Raw genomic sequence first — 12,115 nt, 5'->3', positions numbered from 1 at the left:
GCGCCCTCGCCCTCGACCTCACCGGCGCCCTCGTCCGCGCCCTCACCCTCGCTCTCGCCCTCCCCCCTGCCCCAGCACCCTCGGGCTCCCCTCCGCTCTCTGCGGACAGAGAAGCCCAACTGTGGCTCCCTGCGTCCCCGTCTTGCTCCCGCGTCGTTTGTGCCCCGCTGTGGGGCGCAGGTGAGCACGCGGGCAGCCGTGGGCACACAGCCAGGCTGGAGATCAGCAGGACGCCACCTCCCACAGCCGCGCGTCCAGGGAGGGGTCCGGTGCGCACCGTTGTGTGTTTTGTCCTGAGGTCCCCGAGGGGCAGAGGGTTCCCAGCTGCTCCGGGTGTGGACAGCAAGGCTGCTGTTGGCCTGGACACCGCAGGGGCCTCCAAGGGCTCCAGGCTGCAGCTTCCAGGCCGCGTGAGCTGGGGCTGGGGCAGCGTCCCTGGGTCCCTCTCATGGGCGGGGCTGTGTGCGCAGAGGGCGTGGTCTGCATGATTCTGTACCAGGGATGAGATAAGGTCATTGGACTGACGCCTGCTCCAGCTGAACCAGGGTGAAGACATGACCTGTGGAATATTTGACTTGATCCTGGCTGAGCCGGGCGTGAGATTACATCCAACACCGTTGTTGTCAGCTGGGGTTCCCAGGTGTCTTTGAAAGCCCTTTCAAATAGTTTCTTTATTCAAACTTCACACAAGCAAGGAACTTTGGGAGCAAGTGTTTCTGGGACTGACACTGTGGCGTCGGTGGTTAAGCCTCCACCTACAGTGCTGGCATCCCACATGAGCGCTGGTTCGAGTCCTGGCTGCTCCACTTCCAATCCAGCTCCCTGCTAATGTGCCTGGGAAAGCAGTAGGAGGTGGTTCCAGTGCTTGGGCCCCTGCCACCCAGTGGGAGACCTGGAAGAAGCTCCTGGCTCCTGGTTTTGGATCAGCCCAGTCCAGCCTCTGTGGACTTTGCATGGTGAACCAGTGGGCAGAAGACCTCTCTCTCTCTCTTTCTCTGTCTCTCTCTCTCTCTCCTTCTCTATGCATATATCTACCTTTCAAACAAATTTTTTAAAAAAAAAGTGGCCGGCACCGTGGCTCACTAGGCTAATCCTCTGCCTGCGGCGCCGGCACACCGGGTTCTAGTCCCGGTCGGGGCGCCGGATTCTGTCCCGGTTGCCCTTCTTCCAGGCCAGCTCTCTGCTGTGGCCAGGGAGTGCAGTGGAGGATGGCCCAAGTGCTTGGGCCCTGCACCCCATGGGAGACCAGGAGAAGCACCTGGCTCCTGCCATCGGATCAGTGCGGTGTGCAGGCCACAGCGTGCCGGCTGCGGCAGCCATTCGGGGGGTGAACCAACGGCAAAGGAAGACCTTTCTCTCTGTCTCTCTCTCTCACTGTCCACTCTGCCTGTCAAAAAAAAAAGTATAGAAAAATCTATTTTTAAATAAAGAAGTAGGTCTTCCTGTGAAGCAAATAGACACATCATAGAATTATCTGCGACTTACTCATCCAGCCACCCACGAGTTTTTAATAAGAATCAGCCCCTCCCAGGGCCTGAGTTTGGCATCGAGTCTGAGTCGGATCTGCCTTTTTCCAGCCAGCGTTCGGTTCTGCCTGCAACCTGTGGGCACCGACCCTGCTGCAGAACTTGGAAACACTAGACTGTCTCCAGAAACACTTTGTGAGAAATAAAGGGCAGATTTTGAACTTTCTTGAGTTTATAAAAATACAGAAGTCATAAGACAATGCAAATGTATCCAAAAAAAAAACAAGCAAAGAGGGGCCGGTGCTGTGGCGCAGCCGGGAAAGCCACCGCCTGTGGCACTGGGATCCCAGGTGGGTGCCGGTTCATGTCCTGGCTGTGCCTCTTCCAACACAGCTCCCTGCTACTGTGCCTAGGAAAGCAGCAGAAGATGACCACATGCTGGGCCCCTGCACGCACGTGGGAGACCAGAAGAAGCTCTTGTCTCCTGGCTTTGGATCAGCCCAGCTCCAACCATTGTGGCCATTTGGGGAGTGAACCAGCAGATGGACCACCCGCCCTCCCTTCTCTCATCCTCTTTCTCTGTAACTCTGCCTTTAAATAAATAAATAAATAATTTTTTTAAAAAGAAAGCAAAGAAAAATTGTTAACCTTGACTTGACTTTCTTTTTTTCTTCAGATTTACTTATTTATTTGAGAGAGAGAATCTTCCATTAGTGTTTCAAACCCCAAATGGCCACCATGGCCAGGGCTGGGCTAGGCTGAAGCCAAGAGCTCAGAACTCTGTCCCATGTGGGTGGCAGGGGCCCAAGGACTTGAGCCCAAATCTGCTGCCTTCCCAGGCACATGAGCAGGGAGCTGGATGCTCCCTGAGTGTTCCTGTGGCCATCAGAGGCGGCGCGGCAGCAGTCTGCGCGGAGAGCTCCCCTTCATCCTGCGTGGTCCGCTCTTCAGAAACCCATGAGCCCCTTGCCGCGTGCGCATCCCCGGGCTGCGTGTGCTGCACCAGGAGTCGGTGCCGGGGCAGCTCCTGCAGCCCCAGCTTGGGGTGCCGGCTCGGCCAGCTCAGTCACTCACGGCTGGCCCCGCCCGACATGCCTCACCTCAGCTACACAGGTCTAGAGCGGAATTTCTACATTACAAAAACGTGTGGCTTTAAAGGACACGGCCAGGAGTTCCCAGGTGGATGTACTCACGCCTGGTCCCGCCAGGAGGGGAATGAGCTTCCCAGTTTCCCACGTCTCTTCCCACAGCGGGTGTTACTGCTCTTCTCGTCTGTTCCTGTTTTTCTTGCTTCCGTAGTGATTCTAGTCAGGGCACCAGATTCTGTCCCGGTTGCCCCTCTTCCAGTCCAGCTCTCTGCTGTGGCCCAGGAGTGCAGTGGAGGATGGCCCAAGTGCTTGGGCCCTGCACCCCCATGGGAGACCAGGAAAAGCACCTGGATCCTGGCTTCAGATCGGTGCAGCTCCAGCCGTAGTGGCCATTTGGGGGGTGAACCAACGGAAGGAAGACCTTTCTCTCTGTCTCTCTCTCACTGTCTAACTCTGCTTGTCAAAATAAATAAATAAGCCGGCGCCGTGGCTCAATAGGCTAATCCTCCACCTTGCGGCGCCGGCACACCGGGTTCTAGTCCCGGTTGGGGCGCCGGATTCTGTCCCGGTTGCCCCTCTTCCAGGCCAGCTCTCTGCTATGGCCAGGGAGTGCAGTGGAGGATGGCCCAGGTGCTTGGGCAGTGCACCCCATGGGAGACCAGGAAAAGCACCTGGATCCTGGCTCCTGCCATCGGATCAGCACGGTGCGCCGGCTGCAGCGGCGGCCATTGGAGGGTGAACCAACGGCAAAGGAAGACCTTTCTCTCTCTGTCTCTCTCTCTCACTGTCCACTCTGCCTGTCAAAAATAAAAAAAAAAAATAAATAAAAAAATAAAAATAAATAAATAAATGGTAAATGTGTGTGTGAGAGATTTATCTGTCTACCTTCAAATAAAATGAAAACAAAATTTTAAACAGAAAACTGGAAAGCCATATACTGATTTCAAAAAATTTCATTTCAGGATTTCTTATTTTAAGAGTCAGACTTACAGAGAGACAGAGACAGGGAGAGAGATCTTCCATCTGCTGGTTCACTCCCCAGATGACCACCATGGCCGTAACTGGGCGAGGCCAAAGCTAGGAGCCAGGAGCTTCTTCCCTGTCTCCCAGGTGGGTGCAGGAGCCCAGGGACTCGGACCCTCCTCTGTGGCTTTTCCCAGGCGCATTAGCAGGGAGTGGGATGGGAGTGGAGCCTCAGGATGTTCCCGGCACCCGTGTGGGACGCCAGGGCCCAGGAGGCAGCTTTGCCCTCTGTGCCACAATGCAGCGCCGTGAGAAAGTTTTGCTGCAAAATAAACTCAGACTCCCTTGTTCTGATGGCTTGAACAGGACGTGACTGGAGGCACTGGGGAGGAGGCGCCCCCACCACGCGAAAGCCCAGACACCCGTGCGCAGGAAGCTTACCGGGGAGAACCACGAACTCGCTGCTGCTTCCCGGGACTCCTGGAGGGGACAACGCGCCTGGGGCCTCAGTAGTTTACAAAGGAGTCCATTCAAGCGGCCTGGGCCAGCACTGAAGCTGAGGTCCACAGGGCCAGACCAAACCTGCACACTGAGCACAATTAATCTTGACCAAGTCCTACGGCCGAGGACACATGACGGACGGCTCAGAAAACAGCAGAGCTGACCACGCGCACTGACAGAGCAGCCGCTGCCTTCTCTGTGGGAACCAGCGCTGGCTCTGCCCCCAGGAGCTGCACAGAGGACCTGAGTTCCCACGGGAGTTTAACCCAGCAGGACGGCGGAAACTCGCTTCAGTTTAATCAGCTGGTGCTGTGTCAGGGGTTGCGATATTGCACTGTACTCAGAAAATGCTCAAGGATTGCTAGTTAATAAAATCAACAAATTAAATCAAGGGCTGGGCGGCTGCGAGTCGCGACTGCGGAGCTCTGGGGACGCTCAGGTGTTGGCTCCTGGGCTCTCTGGGCGCCGAGCCTGATGGCTCCTGCTTATTGGGGCGGTGATGAGAGATCTCGCCTCAGCCGCAGCAGGAAGAGCACCTGGGAAGCTTCCCCGAGCGTCCTCTCCACCCGACGGCGCCCCCAGCACCCAGGGCGGCTCCGTGCGTGCGCTGCACGGGAAGTGACCACGCAGCCCCTGGCGGCCCTGACTCCGCCCCTCCTGGTGCTTTGTTGTTTTCTAATCTCGAGAGGAGCATTGTCGTGGGCGTGGTTCCGGAGCTGTCTGGGCACCCAGGTCCCATATCTGAGAGCCTGAGGGGGAGTCCACCCTTGAGCCCAGGAATTCACACCCTGGGCGGAGATGAGGCCACATAGCTGGGTCTGTCCTGCGCGGGAGTCCCAGCACCGGCTTTGGCTGGATTCACCCCAGCTGTTGCAGGCGTTTGGGCAGCGCCCCCTGGGTGGGAGGTCACTCCCTGTTTCACTAGCTCCACCCGCACCTTTCAGGTAGAACAAATTATTGTAATCTTTAACTATTTAATGGAGCTCCTTTCTCTTCAGCTAATCAAGACGGCACCACCACCGCGGCTCAGCCCCAGGACCCTCAGTTCTCAGAAATGCCCTGGAGTTCTGGAATCAGCGTCTTGACCTTGACCGAGCCTGCACTGAGAAAGGGAGTTTGTGTGTTTATTTTGATCTCCCGATGCTCTCTGTATTTTCTTAACAATGCGACATTCCCTTCTTAGGGAAAAAAAAGAAATGAAATCCAGTGCTGATGCGAGCGATGGACGCAAGCAGGTGTGGAGGGCGATGCCAGCAAACGCACACTGGGCCCTGCAGGCTGCAAAGTGAACCGAGGAACGGGCCCTCAGCACTCACACGGGGCTCCCTGCACCTGCCCAGCCCAACTGGCTCATGCATATGTAGTGGGGCAGTTCTGACGCACATGGGCTCACTTGGTCAGCATTGTTAGTTACTCAGAGCACATATGTGTGCACTAGAGGTTTCTGTACTGAAGAGTATCCATCCCCTGCAGAACCAGAGAGTGACCTTCAAGGCCCATGAGTGGACAGGTTGCACGAGGCTGCCAGGCGGCAGGGCAGGGACTGGCCTTGGTGAAGCCCCTCCTATGGGTCAGGCTCTGGCGATGTGGTCTCTGCACAGAGCAGCCCCGTCTCCCAGAACCTCCCCCTTGATGTCCTGTGCTTGGCAGGAAGCTGGAATTGGGAGTGGAGCAGCCGGGACTCGAACTGTGCCCATATGGGATGCCGGTACTGTAGACGGGGTGAACCGCTGTCCCACAGCGCCGACCCCATGTCCTATTATTCCCGTTCAGCTGTCTGGCTGTCTCAGTGTCACTTGGCGCAAGGGACACGGGTACCAGGAACCTATGGCTAGTCTTCCTTTCTCTGTGTAGGTAACGAACTCAATTTTTTTTCCAATTCGTTGCAAAAGTCAGCCATTTCATAACGAATGCTCCCTGCCCTCTACCCATCATAGCCCCCAAGTGTGCAAGAGGGGAGGAAAGCCAGTGTGAAGGGTGGAACAGGTGACAATCCGTCAGGGACTCCCCATCAGGCGGCAACTCAGCCACGTTTCTCCATTGAATGAGCCCAGCGTACACGTGTCCCCACTGGCTGTCACCTCTGTGAGGGCCTGACCCTGGAGCTTGGGCAAGCAGAGGAGGTAGAGCGGCCAGCAGAGGCGGAAGTCGGCAAATTCCAGCAGGCTATGTAGAACCCGGCAGAGGGGGCACCACCCGTAGTCCCTGTCTTTTGGGTGACCGTGGGAGCAGGCGTAGGGCGTGATCCACACGATGGTGGGGCCCAGCACCCCAGCCTAGCACCTCAGTCATCGGGCGAATGCATCTGGGACCGTGGCTCTCGCAGGCCTGATTTCCCGGCAGCTGCTCTGTCAGTGGGGGACGTCTGGCAACCAGGGGACTCCTGTTAGGGTGCAGGGGAAGCAGAGGCACCGACTTGACACCCGCAGAGGAGGGAGCAAGCGGCTCTGTACGCAGCCATCAGACCCTGCAGGTGGAGCCTCCTCCTCTGACCCGGGACAGGAGAGTCCCTGCCGCCAGCGATGCCCCCTAAGGCCTCTGCCCCAGTGCTGTGTCAGCCTCCCTGGGGAGCCCCGGAACACAGAGGGGCAGCCTCTGAGAACCCCACAGGCGTTGCACTCACAACGGAGTGATGCTGACGGGCAGACAGCAATGACAAACCGGGGGAACAATTCTCTGGTCAAAGACCCTTAGAGCAACAAGAAAAAGGCACCGTGGACCCCAGGGTCCCCCGTGACTCTGTCCCTGGCGACTCCCTGGTGGAGAGTCTGCAGCCCCGGAGGAGCCCCCGATCCTGCTGCACCTTCAATGTCTCCCACACCTGACTCTGCAGAAGCAGGAGCCCTGCAGGTGTGGACATGGGGGGGCCTTGAAACTTCTGGGATAAGGCATGTGGGGAGCCTGGAAACAGCCAGTGTTTGGGGAGGGAGGGTGCCCTCAGGGGAGGGTCTCTCCCAGCTGGGCACCCCCTCAGCTGTGCCCAGAAAAGGCTCTCAGGGCGGAGGGCGTGAGAAGGCGGCTGCCTCCCGGGCCAGATTCAGGAGCTGTTACTCAATGACTGCTGTCTGTGCCGTCCCCACCTTCCCAGGCCCTGCTGCCTGTGTTGCCACATGATTCACAGGTCTGAGTTTGTATAAAAACCACCTAGCCAGGTCCCGACCCACAGGTGCAGCTGCTCCGCCACCCACTGCCCTGCAGCCGGCTCAGAAGCATGGTGCCCGGAGTGCTCGGAGTGCTCGGTGAGGAGACCCCAGCCCCGGGGAGCCTCAGAGCCCCCAACCCTGCTGGGCTGGAAACCTGACCCTCTTTTCACTTGTAGAGAGGTACTTATTTATTTGAAAGTCAGAGTGACTGGGGGAGAGAGGGAGGGAGGCAGGGAGGTAGGGAGGAAGAGAGAGAGAGAGAGGTATTGAGCGCTTCCCTCTTCTGGCTCCCTGCCCAGGTGGCTGCAATGGCAGGGCCCTGAGCTCCACCGGGTCTCCCCCGAGGGTGCAGGGCCCACGCTCTCAGACCGTCTTCTGCTGCTTTCCCACTGCATAGCAGGAGCTGCATCAGACGTGGAGCAGCCGGGGCTTGAACCAGGACCCGTGGGTGATGCCGCTGTCTCAGGTGGCAGCTTAACCCCTGCACGGCGCCAGCCTGACTCTCTCCCCTAAGCAGTTCTTGTCTCCCTCCTCGTATCACCCCGGTCCTCTCTGATGCTGTGCCACCTCCCTCGTACCTGCAGCCTCAGAACCTTAACTCCTCCCGGAGCCTCCCTGCGTGTCCCCCCTGCCCGCCCACACCCCAGGACCCTGACCCACTCTGAGCGGCGTCCGTGAGCAGGGAGCTCCGTGCCGTCGCTGGGGCCTGGACCAGGTGTCCCAGCGCCGTCCTCATCCCCTCTGCTTCACAGCTGCCGTCTTCCTCTCTGCCCTCCTGGGCTCGCTCTCGGAAGGAGTCCCAGGTGAGAGCAGGTGCATGAGGCGGGAGGAGGCAGCATCACGGAGCTGGGGCTGGTCCCGGACACAACCCCGGAGCCCACCCAGCTCTGGCTTTGCAGGGCCTGACGATCTGTGGCTGTGCCAGCCGGCGCCCAGGTGCGGGGACCAGGCCTACAACCCCCTGGAGCAGTGCTGTGACGACGACACCATCCTGCCCCTGAACCGGACCCGCCTCTGTGGCCCCCACTGCCGCTACTGGCCCTGCTTCCAGCGCTGCTGCCTGGAGTCCGTGGGCTCGCACACTGACAGAGTGGTGAGGCTTAAGCTGCCCGGGGTGAAGTCCGACTGCAGGACGTCCCCCATCTCCAGGATCTGCGCCCAGGTGAGGGTCTGGGATCCAGGCCCTGCTGGAGAGGGGAGGAGGGTGAGTCCCACTCGGCGGGCAGACTCTCCCTTGCCATCTCTGGGTAGCCACGTAACCGCTGGCCTCCCGTCTGTCTCCCCCCATCCCCTGCCCCTCTGCCCCCCACCAACTTCCCTGCAGGAAAAGCCCCTGACCGGACCTCTGCCAGATTCCACCTCATCTGCACCGGCCTGGAGAGCAGACGCAGGTCGCCCCAGACTCTGATGTGTGGGGGTCACTTGTGCTGCACTGCTGTAGCCCCCGTGGTCCCTGGGTCAGATGTCACTTTCCCAGGACAGCAGTGTTGGGAAGTGGGCTGCGGGGGAGGCTGTCAGGTCAGGGGCAGAGGGGTCACCTCCCTGGAGAGTGGGTTGCTGCCCAGCCAGGCCGCCTCTCACATTCTGCTTCCTCCACGGGCTAACGCAGGGTTAGGACCCTGCTGGGTGCTGCTCCTTGTCTTCTACTTTCTGACCCAGCTGTCTCTTTTACAGCAACACAACTCATTCTAAGACAGCTACACATAATAACCTAAAAAAAAGATTTATTTGTTCAAAACACAGAGTTATAGAGAGAGGTATAGACAGAGAGAGAGAGAGGACTTCCATCTGCTGGTTCACTCCCCAAATGGCTGCAATGGTTGGAGCTGGGCTGACCAGAAGCCAGGAGCTTCTTCCGGGTCTCCCATGCGGGCACAGGGACCCAAGGACGTGGGCCATCTTCTGCTGCTTTCCCAGGCCACAGCAGAGAGCTGGATCAGAAGTGGAGCAGCCGGGACTCAAACTGGCACCTATGTGGGATCCTAGTGCTGTAGACTGGGCTTTAACCTGCTACACCACATCACCGGCCCCCAAATATTACTTTTTTTTTTGAAGATTTATTTATTTGCTTAAAAGTCAGAGTTACAGAGAGAGAGAAGGAGAGGCAGAGATTGAGACAGAAGTCTTCCATCCGCTGGTTCACTCCCCAAATGGCCACAATGGATGGAGCTGCGTCGATCTGAAGCCAGGAGCCAGGTCTCCCATGCAGGTGCAGGGGCCCAAGGACGTGGGCCATCTTCCACTGCTTTCCCAGGCCACAGCAGAGAGCTGGATCAGAAGAGGAGCAGCCAGATATCGAACCGGTGCCCATATGGGATGCCAGCACTGTAGGCCACGGCTTTACCTGCTGAGGCACAGGGCCCCCCCCCCTTGTTATTTCTTCTGCACGTCACTGCAGTGACACCCTGACCAGAGGGACTCCATTTTAGAGCCCCTGAGACTCCACCTTGAGAAAGAATCCCCGACCGTGAGACTCTGGTCTGAAACCAACTATAGTCCAAAACTAAGACAGTGACAATACACTGATCCCACTCGGCAGAACACAGAAACTACCTAGCATGGTCACTCAAGCTTAAAACAGAGGCTGTGGGGCCGGCGCTGTGGCACAGCAGGTTAACGCCCTGGCCTGCTGTGCTGGCATCCCATATGGGCACTGGTTCAAGTCCTGGCTGTTCCACTTCTGATCCAGCTCTCTGCTAAGACCTGGGAAAGCAGTAGAAAATGGCCCAAGTCCTTGGGCCCCTGCACCCACATAGGAGACCTGGAAGAAGCTCCTGGCTCCTGGCTTCAGATCGCCACAGCTCCGGCCCTTGCAGCCAACTGGGGAGTGAATCATAGGATGGAAGACCTCTCTCTCTCCCTCCCTCCCTCCCTCCCTCCCTCCTCTCTTCTCACTGTGTAACTCTCACTTTCAAATAAATAAATAAGTCTTTTTAAAAAAAATTTTTGACAGACAGAGTGGACAGTGAGAGAGAGACAGAGAGAAAGGTCTTCCTTTTGCCGTTGGTTCACTCCCCAATGGCCGCCGCAGCCGGCGCACCACGCTGATCGGATGGCAGGAGCCATGTACTTCTCTTGGTCTCCCATGGGGTGCAGGGCCCAAGCACTTGGGCCATCCTCCACTGCACTCCCGGGCCACAGCAGAGAGCTGGACTGGAAGAGGAGCAACCAGGACAGAATCCGGCGCCCCGACTGGGACTAGAACCCGGTGTGCCGGTGCCACAATGTGGAGGATTAGCCTAGTGAGCCGCGGCGCCGGCCTCTCCATGCATTCTTTCCATTAAAGGCATCGCTGTGTAATTCATACGCTAGACCACTAGCACAGCCTCCCATTTCCACGTATTTGTGGTTCCTGAGAGCAGAAAGTACAACAGTGAGCTTTGTACATTGATTTTATAGCCTCCAAATCATTTCATTTTGTTCCTTATGATAGTTTTGAGTTTCCCACATTTGCTAGATATGGATTTTTTTAAAACAACCTTTATTTATTTTTTGGAAAGTCAGAGTTACAGCAGAGAGCTGGATGGGAAGTGGAGCAGCCAGGACTGGAACCAGCGTCTATTTGGGATGCCGGCACTGCAGGTGGTGGCTTTACCGGCTACGCCACAGCGCCAGCCCGAGATAGATACATTTTGCTACCTGAATTAGTAATTGTGTGTCACTTGACTAATAACAGCAGTAATTAACAGTAATCAGCATGAACTCCTGTGTCGGGCACTCATTTGTAGCATAACAGACGCAGAACAATTTTAAATAACAGAGACGTCCTCTCTCGCTGTTTTCCCACACATGTTCTTGCTTTGTTTACCACTTTGTTAACCTTTCGCAATCTGTAGTCCTGGTAAAACTCGTCCGGCCAGGTTGTTTCTCATTTATTTGTCCTGTTTTATTGTCCCTTTATTGTCTTGATTTTCATTTATTCATCCCATACTACGTGCCACTTAGGCCGTGGGAATAAGGAAATAAACAACAAAAAAGGAAGTCCTTGTCCACAATGAGGTTACGGAGAGACCAAGAAATTCAAAAGGAAATACATATTGTTTGGTCAGCTCCCGCAGGGTGCGCTGGGAACCGAACCGCTGTCGACTGTGCGCGTCGGGGTCAAACACGGAGGCTTCGCTTGGATCCTCGTGTAGTGGCTGCGACCAGCAAACCGCTGGGAGCCGGGGACCCTCGGGGAAGCCGCAGGACGGGACCCCCGCCCGGCGCCCCCGGGGGGGGGGGGGGACTCACCTGGATGGCGCGCCCCCTGGCGGCGGGGAACGGGGCGGGGGGGACCACGTCCAAGCTCAGAGCTGGCCGCGAGCCTGGGCCCCACTGGGAGCCGCGCCTAAGGTGTCACTCCGCGAAGCCTGAGTATCTGGGCGGTTTAGCAGTCACCAGGGGCTTTTACTCGATTTTCTGTCTTCCCCACTCGGATGCCGTGCGCAGGATCGGCGATTTTGTCCAGGACCACAGAGGAAGCTGGGGTGAACAGTTAAAATTGTATATGTGCGGGTGTAAAAAGTTAAGCTTAAGCTTACAGGTTTAAACCTTCCTGGTACAGCTGTGAAAATAAGACAGAGTGAAGTAGCACCTTGACAGTAGGGACTCCATTTTGGAGCACTTGAGACTCCATTCTGGGAAAGCACCCCCCCCCCCCACCGTGAGACTCTGGTTTGCAACCATGATCTCAAATAGTCGGACAATAGCAGTGCACTACATCACCCTTGGCAGAGCACAAAAACCCCCTAGCATGATTGCTCAAGCTTAAAAGTAGAAAGGTTGCACCTGGGTTACCTGGGCTAATAATAAAGATGTGATTTGTCTGTGTCTTACATTAATGTCAAGTCCTAATTGCTAATTGTAATATTGTAACTGGTATTGTCAAGATTATGGTCAATATTAATTTCACTTAGGTTTTAGGTTATGTTGACCCCAGTAACCATATACTCTCTTTTGATTTTATGTACTC

The 12,115-nt window shown here is 56.7% G+C and overlaps 1 protein-coding gene across 13 annotated transcripts; it reads left to right on the top strand.

The window, feature by feature from the left end:
• Positions 1-7,182: 7,182 nt before the first annotated feature.
• LOC100359185 (insulin growth factor-like family member 4) lies at positions 7,183-11,822 on the top strand. Of its 13 annotated transcripts, none has more exons than XM_089320539.1 (6): positions 7,183-7,257; positions 7,562-7,627; positions 7,914-7,964; positions 8,061-8,323; positions 8,486-8,552; positions 11,211-11,822. In XM_089320539.1, exons 1-6 carry the CDS (start codon positions 7,230-7,232, stop codon positions 11,690-11,692), a joined length of 957 nt encoding a protein of 318 aa, XP_089176665.1. In that variant the 5' UTR covers positions 7,183-7,229; the 3' UTR covers positions 11,693-11,822. The 13 variants fall into 13 exon arrangements, 8 of the variants coding, with proteins under 8 accessions (XP_089176665.1, XP_089176664.1, XP_089176666.1 ...); XM_089320538.1 differs by having other exon boundaries at positions 8,061-8,365; XR_016225459.1 differs by lacking the exon at positions 11,211-11,822 and having other exon boundaries at positions 7,461-7,627; positions 8,486-8,991.
• Positions 11,823-12,115: the final 293 nt, after the last annotated feature.

Source organism: Oryctolagus cuniculus, chromosome 18 (genome assembly GCF_051225735.1).
Source record: "Oryctolagus cuniculus isolate XC-2025 breed Fujian yellow rabbit chromosome 18, ASM5122573v1, whole genome shotgun sequence".
Lineage (NCBI taxonomy): Eukaryota > Metazoa > Chordata > Mammalia > Lagomorpha > Leporidae > Oryctolagus > Oryctolagus cuniculus.
The sequence above is the reverse complement of the archived record's forward strand: the minus strand, read 5'-3'. Positions and strand labels throughout refer to the sequence as shown.